Source organism: Strigops habroptila, chromosome 4 (assembly GCF_004027225.2).
Source record: "Strigops habroptila isolate Jane chromosome 4, bStrHab1.2.pri, whole genome shotgun sequence".
NCBI classification, from domain to species: Eukaryota; Metazoa; Chordata; class Aves; order Psittaciformes; family Psittacidae; genus Strigops; species Strigops habroptila.
The window spans coordinates 39,685,080-39,707,758 of record NC_046358.1 but is presented as its reverse complement, the minus strand read 5'-3'; the positions used below and the strand labels follow the sequence as shown (position 1 = coordinate 39,707,758).

Below are 22,679 nucleotides of genomic sequence, written 5' to 3'. Positions count from 1 at the left end.
GAGGGGTTTTTAGTACCATTGTGCCATGTCTATGCAATATTCCAGTTTGAAACCCTGCTGTGGTACATCCAGATTTTGACAGACATCACACTGGAGTTTGATCATCTCTGCTTTACCCATTGATTTTTCTTAGAAATGGGAGATGATAGATACATGCCTTTTTTCAGGTGTTAACTTTCTGAAAGGGAATATTAGCCTTTTTGAATGATGTATTGAGACTTATATATATGGGTTTTTGCTGTCCTTTATCAAAGAGGACTATGTGTCTGCTAAGTAGGTAGAAGAAGAATAATTCCCAAGATATCTTCGTTTGTTATCATGTGTGGAGAGATCAGATAAACGCCATCTGAGGTGAGATGTAGTTAATCATGTGATTCCACTTTGCTCTCTCACAAAGTTCATCTCTATTGGGTTTTTTTTCAGTAAGCATATGTAATTTATAGTCAGAGTTCATTTTTCTCCAGCAAGTCAGTAGTCAAATGCCTCATAGTGCCAGTATGGAAGATGTTTGCCCTTTTTGCCCAGGTCCCAGGGGAAAAAAAAAAAAAAAAAAAGCTTTCTTTTTGAAAGTATTTAGTTTCTTTGTTGCTTCAGTTTGGGTCAAAGAAAAATTCTACTCTTAGAACTTTTACCTGATTTAATCTTCAGTTATGGGTTTTAGGTGTCTCTTTTTTGTTAGCTATCTACTAGAACATGTATGGTGTTTACGCCAGAGGCTGAAACATGTAATAGTCTAAATAAATAAATAAAAAGAGAGAGAATAAAACAGGTAATGAAAATCACCTCTCTTTTCCACCTTTGCTTCTGTGCTGAGCTAGGGACCTTTCTGTCCATTCCTCTTTTTATCAGTTATGTTTAAATGCTATGGCCATGGTGCTGTATGAGCCTTATAGTCTCTTTGTGCAGTTAGTTTCCTTGCTAAGTAGAGAGAAAAATTTCTGAGATGCCTACTAAAGATTAGAATGGGTATGAAGATACGTTTTTGATCCAGTTTTAATAAATATACATGATGATTTTATGATAAATAAGGCCAAACAGCATTTCTTCAACTCAGGAATACACACGGTAGATTGGTAGCTAACTCACAGTGCCCAGAGGATTAGATGTAAGGAAACAGGTTTCATTGCCAATGGAGACTATTGGTCTGGGCTCCCTGAGCCTGCCAAAGTTCAAGAATCAATCAAGGGAGTGATTAAAGTGCCAGTTTAAGATTGAAAATATTAAATTCTTCCATCTTATTTCACCAAATGTAATGTATGAGATCTGAGACAACAGTCACATTAGAAAGGAAGGAAATAGCTGTGATTACCCAAATAAAACCACTGAAAATCACAGGACATAGGTAGCAGTGGCTCTGAGCACCAGGGAAACTGGAACTCCAGACAAAAAAAAACAACTTTGCTTTGAGGCAATAGAAACAATGTTTTAGTCTCTAAAAAGAATTGATCAGAATGATGTAAATAGCTCTAAGTAAATTTAAAGCTATAAAAATGTTTTCTTAACCAATACCAGAAGCAGAAAAGAGGATATGGTATGGTGCCAGGAACTAGAGCACCCATGTGTAACTGGAGACATAAAACATTTCTTAATTGTATCTCTTCCCCAGGATCACTTGTAAAATACACAGTTCCCATTCACAGGGAAGGCATTAGAGTAAAGCCAATCTAATATATGCTTCTAAACAGTGGCCAAGCTATCCAGAGAAGTGCCAAAATAGAAACAGCAGAACACACACATAGATGTAAGTCAGAAGAACCCATGAAGCAGGGCAGATGCAGACTGGCTGAAAATGTAGGCATTTTAGTGCAACATATGTAGTGTAACAGGCAACATGAAAAGTAGAAGGAAAATTGTACTTGAGAAAAAGAGCCAGGCAGACAGATTGAATATTGCAGTTACCTTTGAAATTAAAATATAGTGTCTGAAACCAATGAGAATTTAAGGTTTTAATGAAGAAGTAGATATGTGTAATATGACTTAAACAGATCTAAAGATTCTCAGTGTTCTGGCAATGCAGAAGGCTGCCAGGCATTCAATTGCTATATTTGCAACTATGCTATTAGATCAATGACTAATTTGATACCAGCTGGATTGTGGAGCCAGCTGCAGTACAACACTGATAAGGAGCAAAATTAGACTGGAGAGATGCAACCAAACACTGCAGATGTGCAATGAAATCATTATGAGACCAGTGGATAAATGCAGTCAGTCAACGAGGAACCCCTGAAATAAGAGATGTCATGCTGAAAGTTCACTATTGTTGTTTTACAAGAATTCTACACGCCGTGGCCACTGGTCTGTACAAGCTCTGGTTTCAATTGGGAAACAATATTCAAAGCAGTACCTGAAAGGAACAGGAAGGTCACTGCGGTTGCTCCTAGCATTCTAGCTGAATATAACATATTTGAAGAAGATTCTAAGAGCACTTAGAGGTTAAATTGAACTTAGCATAAAACCCCACAAATCACCCTAAAACCAGAATTCTGTTAGTCTTCAGTAAAACTACTGAAAAAGGCAATGTGGCAAAGCAGAGACCATGCACCTGCAGAAAGTAATGCAGAGTGGATAAATGATCTACTATTGGCCAGAAAATCTTGGAGTAAACTGATTCCAAAATTGTTGAACAAAATGCTGAGAGCCTGGGACATGTTACAAATTTTTTTCAGGGCAACAGTGTTCACTGTGATGTCAAAAACATGTTTTGGCATATTGATCTGAACGAACAACATAGCCTCTGTTTTGCTACATATTTTGCCAGCTATCTGTAGGCCTTTATGCTCATCACTCTCAGCTTCTAGAGCTATTCCAGTATAATATGGATGAGGCACTCTTAGTCTAGTGAGTAGCTGATGGCAATCTACACATAGGAAACAAAAATGTCAAAGAGGCAATCCATAACTAACTCCTAAATGAAAACCTGGACAGGAGTATTAATCTAAATGCAGAAAACTTGAAAGAATTTGAGTCACCTGTGGGTGGCATCTGTCGATTTTTGAAGGACTTTGCTGCTGGCCATGAGAAAACAGGAGCCACTCAGGAAACAGGCAGAACACTTGACAGAAGGACAGGCCTCTCTTTCACAGACATGAACAATACTTTTTACAAATTTTTCGCACATTTGACAAAAGCCCATGGATTTTTGCCATACAGTGACTAAAACAAAAAAACAAACAAACCAAAGTTAAAGGACCAAGAGCAAATAAAAGGGGGGGAGGAGGAAAAAGGAAGCGGGATACCAGTCCTTAAATAGTATTTCAGAAGACTGAGCTTTAGGAGAATCTCCTGGTGATATAGGGCTCCTATAGCAGTTCCTCTGTTATTTTCCCCACACCACGGTAGAATTAGTGAGTGAGCGTAGGGGTAAGTTAGAATTAAAATAGCATTCCTTCAAACAGAAAGCCCTGGTTTCTGAAATCAGTGAAACTAGGGGTTTTTGTCTTGCCCAGAAGCAACAGCACAACTTGCTCCCTTCACATGCACGATGCACGTATCTTCCAAGAGAGGTAATGTACCACGAGTTACCTGATGAGCAATATCTCACCTTTAAGACACCGTGTGCTGCCTCCAGCTGCAAGTTGACCTACAGCCCACCTTTTTTTTTTTAATCTTAATTCAAGTACTGGATGTATCTCTACAAATTAATGAACGGTCTTGAGTCCTCCATAAAAGCAGATTAACATAGTGAGGAACTTAATATAGATGCAAATCAAAGAGAATATAGTTATTTAAAGACACATATCTTCATTTAGTTCAGTTGTATGTAAGATACATATCTATATACATGTATTTTGTATATATATCTAACAGCACAAATGCTAAATAAGTGAGCTGTGCTATTCCTGGCACATTTCAAAGTCACTCAGAGTATTAAAATGTTAAGCAATAAAATGTGTATTGCACAGAAAATGTTTCTGTTTGGCTCACATTAATTAAAATTCAACTCTTCCTGTTATATAAGCCAGATTAAGAGACAGGTAGAATATTGTTAGCCAACTGCAGCAGGAAACAGCAAGCAGAAATGCTTCTTGTGGGAGATAGGTTGGATATACGTGAGGAGCTTTTTGTATCTCCTTTAAAAGCCATGTGTCTCACAATCTATTTCCTGACTGAATAACAGGGTATTCTCTCTCTGTGAACTAACCATTTCCACAGACAGTACTCTTCATTGCCATGGTAAACCAGCAGGTAGGAAATCCTGACCTTGGTGCTGAGGCATGCTCAAATGATAGCTAAAATTTTCTGGTTTACCCCTGCGTGTTTAAACAGTGAGGAAATATATTTCCTGCACTTCACCCAAATGAATTCATGCCAGAAAATGAATCTTCTACCAATTTCGCTGTTTCCTTGCCTTCAAGACAGTCACTGCACTACTATAATAACTTGCACATCATTTGAAAGCTGTTATGCTTATGGGTGCCTCTATCTGTTCCGAACACCTCTTCACTGTCTGGGTAACCTCCAAACAGGGAGACCTAAAGTGATGGCAGATCTAGTGGTTTAGGCAGTTGGTTCCATTGACATCTGCATAGACCCTCTGGATCATGCATATGATTTGCTTGTGAATTTGATGTAGAGATCTTATGAGAAAAGGCTTTTATATTGATATTTATGATTTTCTAAGGCTAAAAATAGCACAAAACACCCACCATTTCCAGTTACATGCTTACTTCTTTGCTCTCTGGTTCTTTCTAAATTCTTCCCTCCTGAGGTATATGGTGCCTTTTGCAGGCTTCATCTTTGAATTCTCTTTGTAGCTATATTCTATGATTCTATATCTTTTAGCTTGCTAACTTAATCTGGCAGGGCCAGAATTTGCTACTTGAGCACTACAGATTTTAACACCAGTAGATTCTGATTGATTAAATCTCAAAACCAGGCACTCTCCCATGTTCTGATCCCTAGTTGTCAGGTCATCCAATAGTTGAGAATCTTTCTGAAGTTTTGACCTTAACTCATCTGTTCTGGCATCTCAGCTATTTGTCAGGAGTCGGTAGTGACCTTGCATTTCATATCCACTTCTTTTGTGAGTCTGAATGTACAATGCCAACAATAGCTTGCACTGATGCCTGTTGTCATTGCTTTGTATGGCTGTGAGATGTTTGGACCCAGATCTGTGGGCATAGTAGTCTTTGTTCCTACATCCTTTTAAGTAGTGATGCTGGCTAACATATTTTTGTGTAACCTATATTCAAGCTTCCCAGGAAAGCTCCTGGAGAAGAGTTATGTTTTGTTGGTTTTTTTGAATTCAGATTCTCTTCTGGTCTTTCCTAGGGAGCTGAGGGGTATGGTGTGATAGACTTGACATGTTATGGAACTTTTTTTTATAAATTGGCATGCAAAAGCCTAGGAATTTAGCTACTGTCCGTTTTTAACATGAGAAGATATTACTCAACCTTGATATCCTGCCTCAAGCAGTGACCACTCCCAGAAAACCTAAGATAAGATTTTGTATATTTGATGGGATTTATGCATTTCTTTAATGTTTATCTTTCCTTTGTATGGTCCTCTTAATTTTTTGTTGGATTAAAATGGATAATTAGCGAATTTGACCACCAGGTGGCCTACTACACTGTGTTGTTAGCATACGCCCTAACTCCTTAAGGGTGTACAATAATATTTATTAAAACTTCCGATGTTAGATGGCGTTATTCTGTGAGTGCAAGTGTGGCATTCGCAATCTTAACTTTGTCTTTTTTGTTGTACCAATGAAATGTAAGTGTATTCATACCAAAGAGACTTTTTCAGGCCTATGAAAGGTTGCAAAATTAAAAACATACAGAATGTCCTGAAAGATTTTTGCATGGTTCAAATATTCAAACCTTTTTCTTAAGTGCTTAATGGCTTTACCAACAGACAGTTAACTTCTGCATGTTCCATTTCTTCCACATTTTATTAAAGAGGCAAAGAATAAAATCAATGCAATGGCAATTCTTCAAACATCAGTACCAAATGCCAATCACCAATGAGCTGGAAAAATTACCTTTAATAGGGTTAATGTAGTGCTAGTGTACTTGCTTAATGTACAAAAGCTCTATGGCCTGTTCTAAAATTCATTACTTGAATTTCTTTAAACTTCAGTTCTATGGGAAAGTATTAGACCTCTAACATAATAGCTAACTAAATGACCTAAAAGTTGTCTGAGATGTAGATTTGAAAAATGTAACCTAGTACTGTCAGGAACATGGATTTTCCAGCAAGATATACTTCTTTATTTTTAGAATTGTCACTAATTAGAAAATGATTATTGAGATAGGAAGTACAGCCACTTAAACTAAGAAGTGAAACCACTTTATTTATGTCAGTGAACTGCAGGTACCATTCACAAAAGTTCTGTCACCATAAAAATCAGAGTCACTTACCTTTGCCAATATTCTCAGTAGAACGTATTCCTTAAAAAATCTGAAAAACAGAATAAGCAATGGGCTCTTTTTCTTTACCCCTCATCTTTTTGTCTTTTTTTTTTTTTTTTTTCCCCTTGAATTTTTCCTTCTTTTTTGGAATTACTAAATTCCCTACATACTGTAGCAAACATCTATTAACCAGGCAAACAGTTAAATTTGAAGACATCACTGCAGATTACTCTAAGCATATGTCTTAATGGGCACAGATCTTTCCAATTTGTATTTGAACAGCCAGATAGCTATCATGGCATGCATGATTACCAGGATAGGCTTTCCACAAAGCAGGACCAGAATGTCTTGAGAGAATGCCAGAAAGACAAAAGTTCATGTCTTCCCTAGTGTTTGTTGTAGCTGAAGTCAATTCAAAATATCCTGAATTTGCTTCGTATTACTTCACTACTGGTTTTGTGTCCTGATATTTCCTGTTCCTGCAGTCCTTTGAAGCACTGCTTTCCTTCTCAGATATATGCCTATCTTTTCCAATTCAGACATTAAAACAACACTAACTCGCCAATCTCTAAATCCACTGACATTGCAAGTGTTACATATATATTTGAATATTGATGCTATAGTCACTAGTTTGTCAGTTTGCTTAGGGCACAGATATTAGCATTTCTGTGAGGCTACACAAGTCACCACGAACTTGTGGGTTTTTTTCCTGAAATCAGTTTTATTGCACTATCTTTACAGAACTATTATTTTTTTTAGTTGCTGGTTCTATTAATATACTGGTGTTATGCTGTGTGCTGATTTCAGAGAAGCTCATTACAAAATGCTAAACATAAAGGGGCAGATTCCCTGGTCTGTCAAGATCACTTCACATTCAACTTTACAATTTCCAAAGTGAATCTAGAGCAGTTGATAGTGTGCACTAGAAAATACTCTCCTTGTGGGTGAACATCTCATTTTTCTCCTGCTCCCCATCCTCCTTTACAGCATGAATAGGTGCAGAAAAAAAATCCTCAAATGAACCAGAGAACCTAACAAGTAAACCCCAAAATGTACAGGCAGTATTGTCCATAAGCACAAGTTAAATCCAGACCCATTCTTTTTCATTTATATCAGGGCCAAGCTATTGAAAATTTGCTTTCTGACAGCCCTAGGAAGAATCAAGCCTGAAGAATGCCCAGTGTGTGTGTATTTGAGTTCACCAGCCTCTGCAAAAATTGTTCAACTTCTCTATGTTTTGGTTTTATAAACTGTAATCCCAGAAACACTGAACAGTTAACCCAAGATCAGTGCTAGTCGTCTGGTTTCATGTTTGATTCTTGTAGTAATGTCATGCTTTCACAAACATTCAAGCTATTGGCAAAGGTATAAGAAGATAAAACAGCTAAAACAGTTAAAATTAAACAAATTCAAACTAGAAACAAGTAAAACCATTTCTAACAGTGAAGGAATCCTAGAATGGTTAGGGTTGGAAAGGACCTTAAGATCATCTAGTTCCATCCCACCTGCCGTGAGCAGGTACGCCTCACCCTAGAACATGTCACCCAAGGCTCCATCCAACGTGGCCTTGAACACTGCCAGGGATTGAGCATTCACCACTTCCTTGGGCAACCTGTTCCAGTGCCTCTGCACCCTCACAGTAAAGAACGTCTTCCTTATATCTAATCTGAACTTTCCCTGCTTTGGTTAAAACCCATTTCCCCTTGTCCTATTACTACAGTTGATGAAGAGTCCCTCTGTGGCATCCTTATAGGCCCCCTTCAGATATTGGGAGGCTGCTATGTGGTCTTTACACAGCCTTCTCTTCTCCAGACTGAACCAAGCCCCAACTTTCTCAGCCTGTCTTCATGCGGGAGGTGCTTCAGCCCCCTTATCATGCTTGTGGCCCTCCTCTGGACTTGCTCCAACAGCTCTATGTCCTTCTTCTGTTGAGGACACCAGAACTGCACACACACACGCACAAAAACCCGAGTTATGTATCATCTTACCAAGGAATGCTGTGAATTTTCCACCATTTGCATCTTTAAATCAGGGCAGGATGCAATACCAAAAGATCTGCTCCAAGCCAGAAATTTGAGAGCTTAATATATAGAGAGAAGGTAAGAGTAGGGCACATTTTATACAAATGGTAAGGTTAGATTATGACAATTTCTTGAATTTAAGATCTGTGAATCAGCCCAAGTTTTGTCAGAGAATATTTTGGCAGAATGCCATTAGATATGAGAAGCTTTCAGCTTTTATCATGCCAGAAAATAACAGAGTTCACATTTAGCAGCAGCACAAATCCTTGAATACAGACACCTGAAATCAGGGAAATAGAAAGAAAAGTAGAAAAGTTTCTTTTGTTTCTGTCTTGCTAGTTGTTCAGTAGACAAAATGAGTTCAGTGTCACTGTGTTCATGTATTCTTTTAAGGTAACTATTAGTTCCTACATGTCTTATAGAAATAAAGATTTGTTGAGTTTAGAGCTGAGGTATTTTATAAAATTACTAAAATGTATCCTAGGTGCAATATTTTCAGTCTATTGTGAAGCAAACAACATTAAGTAGTTCTGAGCTCAGACAATATATTCTGTTTGACAGAATGCTGGAGTGAATCTCGAAAGACTTGTGTTCCCACATCAGAGATCATCCGTGAGACTGGACATGGCATCCATCTCTATCTCAGTTTCCCATTTTAAATTGAGAATAGTATTTCTTCACCTCACATGAGTGTTGGAAGTCTGCAACTGTTTGGAGCATAGGAATGGCAAGCTTGAGCCTGCCTGTAAAAGGCTGCATTAGGCAAACCCTTGCTGGTTGCCATTTGGAAAGAGGCGAAGTATCTCCTTTAGGCACAGCAACTGTTGGATATAGAGACTGGCTTTCAGTACATCCTGGACTGTCTAGTTTCCAACATTTCTGGACAGAAATGAAGTTTACAGTAACATCTCACTCCACTGCATTGCAGTGTAACAGAGTACATATTTCTGTTCCTGGTGGTTCATGATCACTCTTCACATACTCCTCGGAAGTTACAAGGCTTATCTTAAAGAACAAGCCCAATGCCACATGCAGATGGCCAGAAGCAGAATTTTTTTGTATTTTCCCCTTTTCTTTTCCCATTATATGTGTGATGGTTTCCCTCATTTTTATTGTTGTTTTGTCTGTCGTAAATTATTTAAAATATTAAAATATTATTACATTCAGAAAGTCCATTTTTAGAAATGAACCTGGAGGTTCCAAAGGTTAAAAAAAAAAAAAATCACATTATTTATCATGTATGTTAGTTTGTAGAAGCAACGGCCACACTGATACAGTCCTGTAAATATCGTTCAGCAAATATAGTGGTGTTGTTAAATGTCCTAGAATTGAAATACATCTTGGAAGAATGTCTTCCATCTTCAAGGTGGTCTGGCTCTTGCCAGAGGAAGCTGCTTGGGCATAGCATTGTCCTGTTTTGATCACCAATGAGGAAAAGAGAAAGCATCTGTGTTAAATACACATAGGTCCTTCAGAGTGCTATTAGTCTCAGATATTCTGAAGAAGACTAGTTGTTAGTTCTTGCTGTTTAGTCATCTTTAAATGCTTTGTTTCAGGGACTATTGAACTTTCTATCAATAAGGCAAAAAATGATCACTGCTGCTGTACATTTGCCATCGAAGCTGTTAATACCATAAAAAAGGAAATATTTTCTTCCATGTTAAAATAATTCAATGACATTTGTGAGGTGTACAACTTCTTGCCAACTCTTCTAATTTAAAACATTATCTGTTTGAGGAAAACATATGTTAGAAATTTTTAATTCAGTGATAGGAAAGGCACTAATGAAATATGCATGTATGAATTTTGTATTGCATAAGTTTCCTCTTTCTTGAAATGTGATTAAAAGCCTAACATCTGGATTATGTTTAAAAAGCTTGAATTTCCAGTTTTCAGAGAGATTCAATCTATTTTGACACTGTACACTTAGCCTTAACATTTTCAGCATGCTGTTAACATTACTTGCTATTGTAAAAAAAGTTCAGGTTTAAACAAAGTTGGACTTTTCCTAATGCTAAAAATGTTTTCTGAAATAGCTGTTTCTGCAGCATTCATACAGCCTTAGTTTAGGCTGTGCCAGCAGTTCCATTATAAATTTGCTCTTGAAAGTGTTTTGTAGTTGATCATAAAAATAACTTTTAAACTTGAAAGTGTTTTTTCTTTTATTAAAATAGTACTCTCTTTTTCCTAGAATAATCTTAAAAATTAAATACCAAGTTCTTAAGAATTTATAAAATTCAGTATAAAATAAGACTAGCCCACTGTTAACACAGATAATGGCATTGGGATGCCAGCTTTCTACTTTTGTTTTAATAACATCAACGTGTACTGGAAAAGTGAATACCTATTACCTGCTGTGTCTCTTTCAGGGTTCAGGATATGTCTGTCTAGAGATGATAATAAATAGTTAACTATATAACTTTACTTTTAACATGTTTTAACTAATAGTTTTGATGAGGTAAGTTGTAATGGTGTAGCTATAAGAGGAATTACGGTGATTGCCAGTGTTTTAGATAGTCAGTGGAGATGTTTTAGCACTCCTAGTGGACCTCCTGTGTGTGCCAACTTTGACATAACTCAAGGGAAATTATAAGGAACAAATCAAATAGCACATTATAAAAACTATTAGCTTTCACTTAATACAGTACAGGATGTGCATTTAAAATAAAAATGACATTTTTCATTATAACTTTGGGTCAATTTGAGAAATCTGCTGTCAACACCCTTTCTAATCAGCACCTAGGTGGGCCCTCAAACAGGTGTAAGTTCTGTCATGCAGAAAAAAAAGTTCAAATACTTTAAAGATCATGTTGTTAGCCTAGATACTACATGTAATAACTCAGATCCACATGTTCTAAGTTCAGAGACTGAAAAAGCTAGACACAGAGTCTGTGTGGTCTTGACTTAAGGTCACTCACCAGCCTGCAGAGATTGCAGGGCTATCACCACAGGCCAGGGATGATTTTCTTTTTCTCACAGTTGACAAAGTCTGGTAATTTGGATTACTAAACCCAGTATGCCTTAAATGGTGGGTGTCCTCATCTTTGTGGATTTTCCTGTCCTTTGGTGGAGACTTAGAGTTCTGCCCCTGAGGAACTTAGATTTCCATTTGGCTCTTTCTGCAGTGGCGAGCCTCTTCTCCCATGAAACAGTATAGCAAATAGGTAAGAAGATCCAGAGATATTCTAACCTTAAACATATCTCAGTAGGTTTTGCTAGAAGAGAGGGTAATTTATTTGTCGATTTTCAGCCAAACTTCACTTATGGAAGGCTACTGCTGACCATCATTAGCATTCTGGCTGAGTAACAATGGAGTAAGGACTTCAGAAGAGCCAGTCTGTGAAAGATAGATGCACAGAAACATCCATTTCAAAATGCAGTGATGCCTATAACACACAGCCTGACAATAGTGCATTTGGAATTAAATCTTTGTGTGGAGGAGTTTCAGTTTTATGTTTCAAGCATACTGCAAAAGTAGGCACAGCTTAGCAGAAGGGAGCATAACAGGTTGTAAATTACTTTCTTTGATTATCTTCTTCAAAAAATCTCCATAATCTTACATTGTTGTATTTTATTTTGTAAAAATGTAAATGTAAAAATGTAGCTATATGAGATTTCAGAATATCCAGCGAAGGATGGAGCTGCAACTCCACTTTTTTGTTTCCGGGCCAGTTTCCTTGCCATCACATACATTTTCGGCTCAGTAATGGGCTAACAGCAGTCTATACCAGTATTTTGGGAATCTCCGTTACTCTAATTTTTTCCTCAATAGATATACCTGAGCACTTACCCAAAGGTATAGTGGTTATTAATTCGGAAAGAGCACCATTTTAAAGTTATTTAATATCAATTGTTCTCCAGGCAACTAAATAAATGTAAATCAAGCTAAATCCACATTTGATATGTTAAGCATGTCCATTGGTTGCATTTGTATTGGTCTGTACTAAAAGTCACACATGACACACACTGGTGGTGCAAGGGTATGAAAAATACCTCACAGCTGTAACAGCATTGTCGCAAGCAGTGTAAGATGAATCTTAGCAATTCCTTCGTATATCAGCCAAAGATCCCAGTAAAACACATAGTTTACAAGATCGATAGACTGTTATGATGTGAAGTACATCAACTCTGTGGCCTTACCTGAACTGTGCTATCCTGTATCGTGGGACTGTGTTCCACCATCATCTGCCAGGATTTGTTTTTGTAGATGGGCAGCAGTTTCTAGATCTATGGAATCACATGCACCTCATACTGGATAACCCTTGCAATAGGAGTACAGACTGCTGTATTTTGGTTATATGTTCTTAGCAATTTCATGATATTTAAAATCTGGTTAATAGTGTAGTAAATAACTGGTATTGCTACAAAATTGCTTTCTGAAGGCAATGGGATTGAATTTCAACACAAGTTGACACTCAATTAAAATTTCCATATATCTAGTGAATTAGCCAGTTCTTGGCTGCTATATTAAGGTGGATGTCTTCCTGCTTAACTGAACACTGAGCAAGACAGGCAAAATGCACAATAAAGCCGAATCAAGACGTAATATACCCACTCAATTTTTTATTGTTTGTATCAAGTAGTAAGCTTGAAGATGTGGATTAAAAAAATTGAAATAATCATTACTTTTAAAAAAATTCCTCTATATTTAGAGTAACAAAGCTTTAAAAAAAAAAAAAAAAAAAAAGAGAAAGAGAGGTTCTTAAAACTTTGTACTGAATTACTGCCATCAGCCAGTAGATCCATGGGGCTTGTTCGGCTAAAAGCCACAACAGACTTTGTAATGCAATGATGTAATCTTGGCTTTGTGTCATTTATATTCAACCTAAAAAAACAATTTTCCTGAATAGACAGGCTGACAACAATATTGTTCAGTGTTGGTTTTTATTTGGATTGTTTCCAAGTGGTTCATATGCCTCCACAGCAACACCCCATGCCCGCCTAAGTTTTTACTCCAAATTCCAAAGTTTCCCCTTTTTCCTTGCATTTTATTTTGCTTTTAAAGTCCCGGTTATGTTTGTGAAACTAACCAGCTCGGCCACAAAATTAGGATGTATCTTGCAGAGTGCATTCATTTTACTTTTTGCATATTTTTCCCGAGGTCATGTCAAGGTTAGTTTGAATTCCATCCTACATTAAGACTTCTTTCACAGCTATTTAGCTCTGCAGCCTACTCCCCGCTGGGGTCTGCCCCTTGGGCACGTCAAAGCTTCAGACCTGACAAATCACACACAGATGAAGCTGTACAGTTTTTTAAACAGTTTCATCAGTAACGTGGGGGTTTTTTTTCTTCCTTTACACTATACTTTTTTTTTTTTTTTTCCACTGGAGTTTATTCTCTGAATTGCAATATCCTGAAGACTGATTTCCATATGGAAAATTCCCTTGCTCAGGCGAGTTGTAAAATAGAAATGGCGTTGTACAGTACGTGCCACTCACAGCCTCCCTGAAATTGAAAGTACTGCAGATCCTCTTAATTAGTAACAAGCTATAGCTCCTTGTCTAATAACTGTAATCATATTGTTAACATCTATTTGCACAGAAAAGTCTAAAACTATAAAAGCTGATAAATATTCAAAATTTATCGTCCATATTGTGAACCTGTTAGTTATCCAGGAGAGCTGTTAGTTGTTCACAGGAATAAACTTCTGTCATCCTTGGGATTACTCAGATGAGTAAATGTTCATTGGTGTCAAGAAATGATGCTGTGCTTTAGCAGAAATCCTTATGGGATTTGGGAAATTTTAAGTAGGTGTATATGTGTATATATTTAATTAGCTTCACAACTATGTGCAGGGCTTTCACCAGCTACATTCATGCACAGACACACCCCCCTATGTATATATGGCTGCACAAAACCCTGTTGGGAGTGTATAATGCAGCTTGCAGGTGAAAATACACTTTCTAAAATTCTTAGCTGTAGACTGCTATCGTTATTTTAGCATTTGGTGAAACTAATGGTGCAATACCATTTCCCGTTTAATTGATGAAGTTAAAATGCTTGGCTGCTAATGAGTGTATTAGCAAACAATATACCCTTAACAAGCTTAAGCAGCTCAGGATTTTAAAAAGCAGCTTACTGTCCTCCTCATTTTTATAAGACAAAATGTACTGCCTTCTACAAATTGCTTGATCGACTGATGAAGTACTATAATTATAGCTGTATTGCAGTTTTGACAAAGCCACAATAACAGATTGTAGTTTAGTCCCCACTCTAGGCACACAACTCTTTGCATTACAAAACCCAGTTTTACTGGTCTAATTCTTACTGAGAACAAAAGGCACCTGGAGATGTTAACTATATACTAAAAGAAAACTTGGAATCTAGGAAATAATAATATTGAAGCATGACTTTTCTTCTTGCAGTTAGTTCATTGGGAATGGTATCTAATGAAGAGTTGTCTAAAGGCTTGCTTGTTTGGAACTAATTAAAGGCAGATATCCTAAATAGAAAAAGGATCATGGGAATTACATTAGGTGTCTGGAGACTTGTTATTCTTTTGGTTCTCTGAGCAGATTGTGGAAGTAGTTAGGAATTCAAGAAATAAGGCAAGCTAATAAAAAGTTCTATTTTTCTGGTTATTGGCCAACTATTGTATTTTTGTTTGCAATAAGATTTGTGCCAACAGGCTAGGGGCTTGAATAAAACATTTAAACATTTGTGCATTAACACATTATGGTGAAAAGAGAGTCTTGTGCTTTCACTGAGTGCATTTCAGCCTTCAATTAATGTGAAAGCACTACAATGCCTATGCAACTTCTCTTGCCTAGTGGTGCACCATTTATCATTGCAGTTTTACATTGACCTTGACACCCACTTCATTAGAATAAAGATTGTCTACCATTTAGGTTACATTGTTCCTCTGCACAGAGACCCCATGCAAATTTCTGTTCAGATAGAAGAGCTGTGAGCCTGTCAGAGGTCATCTGCATTAAATGATTGCAGCTATTTTCCAACTGCTTCTTTTCATTCTACTCAATTCAGGCTAGGAGGATCAATCAAGCCCTCTGCCTGAAACAGTGGGACTGCTGGGAATATAACTGTTTTTGGTAGTAGTGGATGTGCCCTAAACAGTATTAAATATTTAATATAAATTCATTAAAGGGCATACAAAGTCTTCAAAAAGATATTACGTTTATAGTAAAATTTAAAGGGTTGGGATCACCTTCCTTAAAAAAAAAAAAAAAAGGGCAAGCAGAACAATGGGTGCCAACTGCATAATTTTTTAATGTAGGCAAAATTTAGTCATGAAGTTACTTAATATTTCTTTCAATGTGTTTATTTCTCTAGCTGCCACAGAAAGGAATGCATAGCAGAATTGTAATCCGCATTTGCTACTTTCTGAAACAAAAACCCAAGGTGTCTGCAGGGCCTTCAAACAAAAGTGCCAAGATTTGTTTTGTTTCACAGGCATGTACCCATACATACATGCACTCTCGCACAAATACATATTGTACTATTGTGCTTATTTTAGAGGAAAAAAGCAAATGGAAATAAGTTAGCGCTCTCCTCCTTGAGTTTTCTGAGTGATATAATTGGAATTAAATTATTAATGGGAGATACTTAAAAAAGATTGTTTTATGATCTTCTATTAGAGAATTTGCAATTCATTTTAATATTTGTAGTTTGATTTATATCAAAGATAATGCAATCTATGTCCAATTAACAATACATAGCCAATGTAATATGATTTCCAGATCATGCAAATGGAATAAACTAGAAGAGGAAAAACTGATTCTTAACCTCAGATGTAATTTGCTGTGTGAGTTCTGGCAATTTTAAATGACATTGCACTTTTTAATTTTTCCGAAGGCTCAGCAGCAAATTTATCCCAATCAAGAAAGGCTATTATTAATTTACAAGGACAATTGTAGGAGTCTTTATAATTTCCGTGTGCAAGTATTTGCCATAAATTGCTAATAGTGAAATACATAAAGTTTGCAAGAAAAAGCAACTGCTATTTATCTAGACAGATCACTCAGCCCAGATCTTGAATGGTGTCCAGAGGTTCTAGTGCTATTGACAGTGTAAGAAATATAACCAAGTTTCTGGATGGTTTCTAAAATGTTTCACACTGATAACACCAAAAAGGTAGAAGCATTAAGAGCTATTGTGAAGCGTAGGCTGGCCTCTAGCAGATTCCTTCACTTTGCTTGTATACAGCTGAGCTTTGGACCCTGGACTTTGGAATAAAAAGACTCTTTGTTCCTCACTGAATGGCATTAGGCATGGGCTTCCTAAGGGGCCACCATGAAGCCTAGCATGAGGAGTGCAAACATTATCCAGAAAGCAAAGTGAGAATGTGTGTGAAGGCATGATGGACAAATATTGCTATATGTGCATTGCTATATGTTTATGTATATTTATATTGCATATTTGGTGAATTGCTTGCAGAGTGTTCTTTACTCAATTTTATGCATGCAGTCAGTATATTTTGCAAATGTGTGCTAACGCTGACGATGTATGCACATACAGACACTAAACATGTGTGTGCATGTATTTGTGTCTGCAGCAGTCGAAACACCCCAAAAGGCAAGTTTTTAAAATTTAAAGATCCAATCCAGGTAAAACTCAAATTGCTGGTCACTCAATCCTGATCTCAGTTGTATATCATACAGTGCCATTTGACTGAAGATACTTTGTTAGTGTGTGAATGATGGAATGCAGAACATCTACAAATAGCGCACCCTTATTCCGATAATGGAGAAAGTTCAGTGGCTTAATTCTTCTGTACTTTGTAGCCATAGCTCCGCTGTGTGTTCAGTATGTCTAGTCTCTTTTCACTATAACCAACAGAAGCACCATACAAAAGTCTTACAATGGATGTCTTAATCTCTCTGTGTGCTTTTAGAGCATTATTTTGAATTCCATCATGCAGGCTTTTTTTTTTTTTTTTTTTTTTCCCTTCCTTTCCTTTTCTGAAGTTTTATTACAACAACAGAATTCCCAGGGAGCTTTAGGGGCAAGGTTCGCATAATATTGCCCTAAAGTTTTGCTCAAGAGGTGGAATCCGCACCCCAATCCCGATCATCTTTTTGTGACGTTTCTCTTCCTGAAAGATGCAGTGCGCAGTCTTACAGAGTTGTTAACTGTGTACAGATTTTTTTATTGTTTACCAGACAGTGCACATCTACGAACCTTTCATGATGATTTCTTTCTCTGACCTCTCAGTGACTAGGCATCTTGTTCCTTAACACTGAGGGAGGCTGAAAAATGCTTGAGTTGCTCAATGTGTGCCTTCTATACCAGTTTCAAAATGGCTTATTCTTCTGGTTTCCATGGTGACAATTAACACTGTTACAAGGCATTGTTCCAGTCTCCATTTGGGCAGAATTTTCGGGTGTGATTTTTCACACAAAAAATGTTTTATATAATTTTTTTTAAAGAAAAGAGAAAAAAAAAAAAAGAAAAAAAGGGGGGGGGGGGGGAAGCACAGTTTAGTATAAAGTGTCAAAAAAAATGTGTCTCAATCAAGCCTGCCTGGATTTCTTGGAACATTTTTATCAGAGGAAGTAAGGTTTTAACTTGCTTTGTTTTGGAATTCAACTTCTCGTGATTCAGATATTTTTGCCAAACTTATTCACGGCTAAATGCTACTCCTCTTTTTTTTTTTTAATTCCACTATTCGTCCTTTGGGAAATATTGATTGTATGATGGTATTGAGTGCAAAGTAATGAAGAGCCAAAATTCTTTAACTTACACAACAATGTTTTGGATTTCTTTTGAGTAGCTTCAGGAACACAAAATCAGCCATGCATGACCACGGCTAATCATGCTGTAAATGTTTTTCAGGATTTTCCAGTGTGGTGATGTTGTTTGGGTTTTTTCCCCATTTTTTTAATATGACAGGTGTTGTGAGAAATTAAATATTACTCATTTATTTCTTTTTGTGGCTGTCGTGAGAAACCTGTGACTAACTTCCTTAATCTCATTTTTGGCTATTAAACAGCAATCTATATCATGACATCCACAGATTGTCACAATGGAGCAGCCTTTGCTCACTTAAAGCTGAGGAAAGAATGTATCTGAAGATTAAATTATCTTCTCACCACAGGATTAAGTAGTCCTACCAGACTAGGGTTGTGCAGTACTGATAGAGCTGGTAGCTAATTTTTCCTTGCAACTGCTTAGAGTGTAGGTGTTTAATGGATTAAAAAATAGCATTAGCAATAGCATCTCCTGCCATCAGTTCTCAAACTGTACCTCCTGTACATTAAGCTCTTCCCCTAACTTCAAATACACACTGCATGTTAAATATCCGGGAGTGAAACAATACTGACTCTCAGCCACATACCAATACATCTAATAATGAACTGAATTCTTTCATCTTTTACAGTTACAGTATAATGCATTTTCTGTCAATCAGCACTTTCATCATGCTTGTTTATACAGTAGGTTACACAGTGACAAAGACAGAGCATGTGCATAAAATCTAGTTTATTTATTTTTTAATGTAATAACCTTTTATAACATCTGTCACACTATTTGGATTATGCTGCACTGAATTATTTTATCTAGTCCAAAATTAAATGAAACATCTTCTGTTTCTATGTTAACAAGAGCACCGTAGTTATGAAACATGCACTGGGTTTCATTTCTTTATCAGTCCTGCTATGTCCAGGAATATTCCCAGCCCCAGTCCTGGCAGCAGCAGCTGCCAGCCCAGAATAGGTGATGAGTATTAACTAGCTGTGCCTGCACCAGTGTCACACAGCTAGAGGACTCCCTCAGTCTATTAATTCACTTGACAAAAGAAAGGGAGTCGCACGAACTGGATTTTAGTGCCTAGCAAATTGGACTCTGGATTCCCCTTGATATTACATGTACTTATGGAAATAATTATGCAAATCCTTTTCAGCTATATCATCTTTAAATAGAAATCAGATTACATAAAGAAGATTGTAATCTCCTCCAGTAACCATTCTAGCTGAAAAGGCAATAATACAGCTCCAAGAAGCATACTTGTTGAACATTTTAGTCCAATAAAATGGTGTTGCCTCTTGGCGGATCCAGTTCCCTAGTGCCAAGCCTGGTTGATAGCTACTGTTGTACATTTCTAAAATGTTAGCCGCAGTACACCAAGTAGCAAAAGGCAACTTCTTTATAAACAATTCCTTGTGTTTTACCATGCATATTCATGCAATTTTGGATATGCAGACACCTGATCAGTGTTCATTAATAATGAGAAATGGTTTAAATCACCTCATTTAAAACGTTTGCTCTATGATCCACAAATGACTAATATTTGCTGAAGTTTACATAATACAAATGATGTGCATGTGTTGTGTAAATGAGAGATTAAAATATGAAACTAACAATATGCAAACATATGCATGGAAATGCTGAAGACCTGTTAGCTGAAACAGTGATTTCACACCTTTATTATTTTCTTTAAGCTGTCTCCAATTGTATTTTTGCTTTGTTTTCCTACAGAGCATGTTCTTGGATCTGGCAAAGGCACCCATGTTTTAAACATTCCTTTTTCTAGTTTAATTTTTTATACTTAGCCCAGTTATTAATATTTTCAGTATGAGCAGCTATTACAGTTTTCTTGGCTGAATTTAAACCAAAGAAAGCTTAATGTTTAGGATGCAATTTGCTAATAGCTATGCATAATTTATGTATGTCTTGTAAATACCTTTATAAGAATATGTAAACTCTTTCAGTAAAAGGTACATTTTTGGCCATATCAGAAGTTCTAATACTATGAGTGTTTTATACATAAGAAGAAGGAATTAGCTATATGTAGGTTATGTATATGAGTGGATGCCTCTGTTAAATTTTATTTTTTTATATACTGTACCAGCTACTAAAATATAATTCATCACTATAGTAACTAGTATATTTAATACTTATACCGGTTTTCAGAGATTACAGGTTTTAAAGAGATTTATCTGTTCATGTGTCTGTAGATTAGAATACATTTTTATAGAGTATATAAGTAATACACAGCTGAAATATTTAGAAAGTTGTATTAAAGTCATTCTGAAAGAAGCTTCTGGTTTTATTCCTGTTTTCTCTGTCCCCCCTTTTTTTTTTTTTAACAATAGATAACACTGCAGGAAATAAAAGGTAGTTTCAGCTTGAAGAAACTATTGGACTATATGAGCATTGTGGCTGTTCTTGTTTGTGTGCCATTTCACTGTTCCTATTGGTTGATGCAATAAAAATCAAGTTACTGGTATTGCGTTGTAAGGCGGTTGTGTCTAATTGTTTTTCTAAGGTGGAACTCACGTTTTCATGTGTAATAGCGTTTCAGGCTCCTATATGAGACAGAATCCACAATGAGAGAGAGAAGAAATAAACTGTACAGGAAACATAATTATGAAACTATTTCCTTGATTTTTGGGGGGGTGGTTGTGGATTTTTTTGTTTTGGTTTGTGGTTTTGGGTTTGGGTTTTCTTTTTTCTTCTAATAGAGTCACTCAGTGTTACTTGCTGAAGTAGCATATTTGAAAAATAAGGTACCTCTGACTTGAATGAGACAAAGGCAGATCAAGCTTCAGAGTATTAGTGAATGCTATTGTACAAGCGAATATTGTGAGTGAATATTACTGTATGTAATCAACTGCTAACTGCCTGCATAGATACGTCACCCAGAAGCCTGCATGCTTGGTACCTAAATCTCTTATGATGTGTCACGAGAAGGTTTATGATTTAAAAGAAAAGAAAAAAATTAAAAAATGACATAATGAGCATGATCATAAGTGGGCACACAGAATAAAGTTTATTTTTTATATAAAGAAAGCACTATACAGTAGCTAATATTATTTATTTCTTTTCATTTTAGAGATACAATGTAGAAATGTCAATCAGGCACCCGAAAAAGATGGAACTGCTTAATAAGGTTGAAGCTCTGAAGAAAAGTGGTGTTTTACTACCAAATGATCTCCTTGAAAAAGTGGATTCAATTAATGAAAAATGGGAACTGCTTGGGGTATTTGCATTTTTATTATTGTTTGTGGGTTATGTGTACATTTTTGTGTGCTGAAGTACGCTGTCTGTCTGATTTCTAATTTGAGGCACAAATATCTCTCTCTTTCAATTCACCACGTACATTTCAAACAAGCTACTCATGCTATTATAAAAACTCCATAGTATTTTCCTCTTCTGTTGACTGTTTTTTTTATTCCATGCTTGTCTCCTTTCTGACTTTAATAATTTTAGTTCTTTAATACATAAAAAATGTAAGTAAAATATGCCATGTATTATGGGTATGAACCAAGTCAACTATAATGCAGTATATCTGATATACACTGACTGTCATGCTTGAGTGAATGTTAATAGAATTTATTCTGAAGTTACATGTTAGAGACATCTACTGTTTAACTATTTACTATACCTTTAAGATGAAAAGTGGCATTGTCACTGCATATTTCAGGTCACACTGATGGCTCAAAAACAAATATACAGATTCAGAACAAATCTGAATACCTAAAGCTAAGAATACAGGTTACGTTTCATGCTGCTGTATTCATCTCACTTTTGACAAAAGCCAAAAAAGTTTCAAGTAATTCATTTCACGCTATGATGGACTGAGTCTCAGCCAAAGAGTGAGATACAAGAATCTGGCAAAAAAAGCATTATAGTGATTCTGTTACCCAGAGACCAGTGATGGCACTGTGCAGGAGACACTATTGTCCTATTGTTGTAAAACAGCTGAGAGAGAGAGAGGTCAAACTATATGTTTTTCCATCCACTTCTCTCCTTAATTGCCTTCACTTCAAATCAAGGGTAAGATAAATTTATAAATTACTTTAAATGATTAATTATAGATGTGTGATATTAGCAATAGTTACATTGCATAATTTTGCATGCTGTTATCTTAGTTTAAAAAACATTTCTAATATATTACAAGTAAGCTATACATGCAGCCTGCCAACAGCATTCTGAATACTGACTTCTGTCACTTTAGATTATTTGGTAATGCATTAGCCATTTTAGAAGGCAGGGCTTTTTTGGTTCAACATAGTTATTTCTAACCGCTTGATTCTCTAAATATGCAAATTGTAACAAAGTTGCCTTATGATTATTACTTTTTAATTTTGAGCTTATTACTTTTTAATTTTAATCTGCAGCATCACCAGAAACATTTTAAAACTATTGGATCATTAATAAATTTACTGATAAAAATGGGACTTATTAACCTATTCTTTTACATCTGGTCATGACAACTTGTATTTTAAAAATAATTTCAGTTTTAAGCCTTACATTTGTGACTTGCAATGTATTTAATCAGGTTAAGTCAGTGGCACTGATTAGAGCTGGTGGGACATTAAGCTATGAGATAAGTAACTGATCACAATT

General features: G+C 36.3%; 1 protein-coding gene across 8 annotated transcripts in view; it reads left to right on the top strand.

Annotated features, from left to right (window-relative positions):
- The window catches only part of AKAP6 (A-kinase anchoring protein 6), a 273,850-nt gene that overhangs the window by 202,767 nt on the left and 48,404 nt on the right, over positions 1-22,679 (top strand). For all 8 annotated transcript variants that reach the window (XM_030482075.1, XM_030482071.1, XM_030482072.1 and 5 more), the window contains one exon: positions 21,163-21,309. In XM_030482075.1, the coding sequence (XP_030337935.1) occupies positions 21,163-21,309 (147 nt within the window). The remainder of the gene's footprint in view (positions 1-21,162; positions 21,310-22,679) is intronic.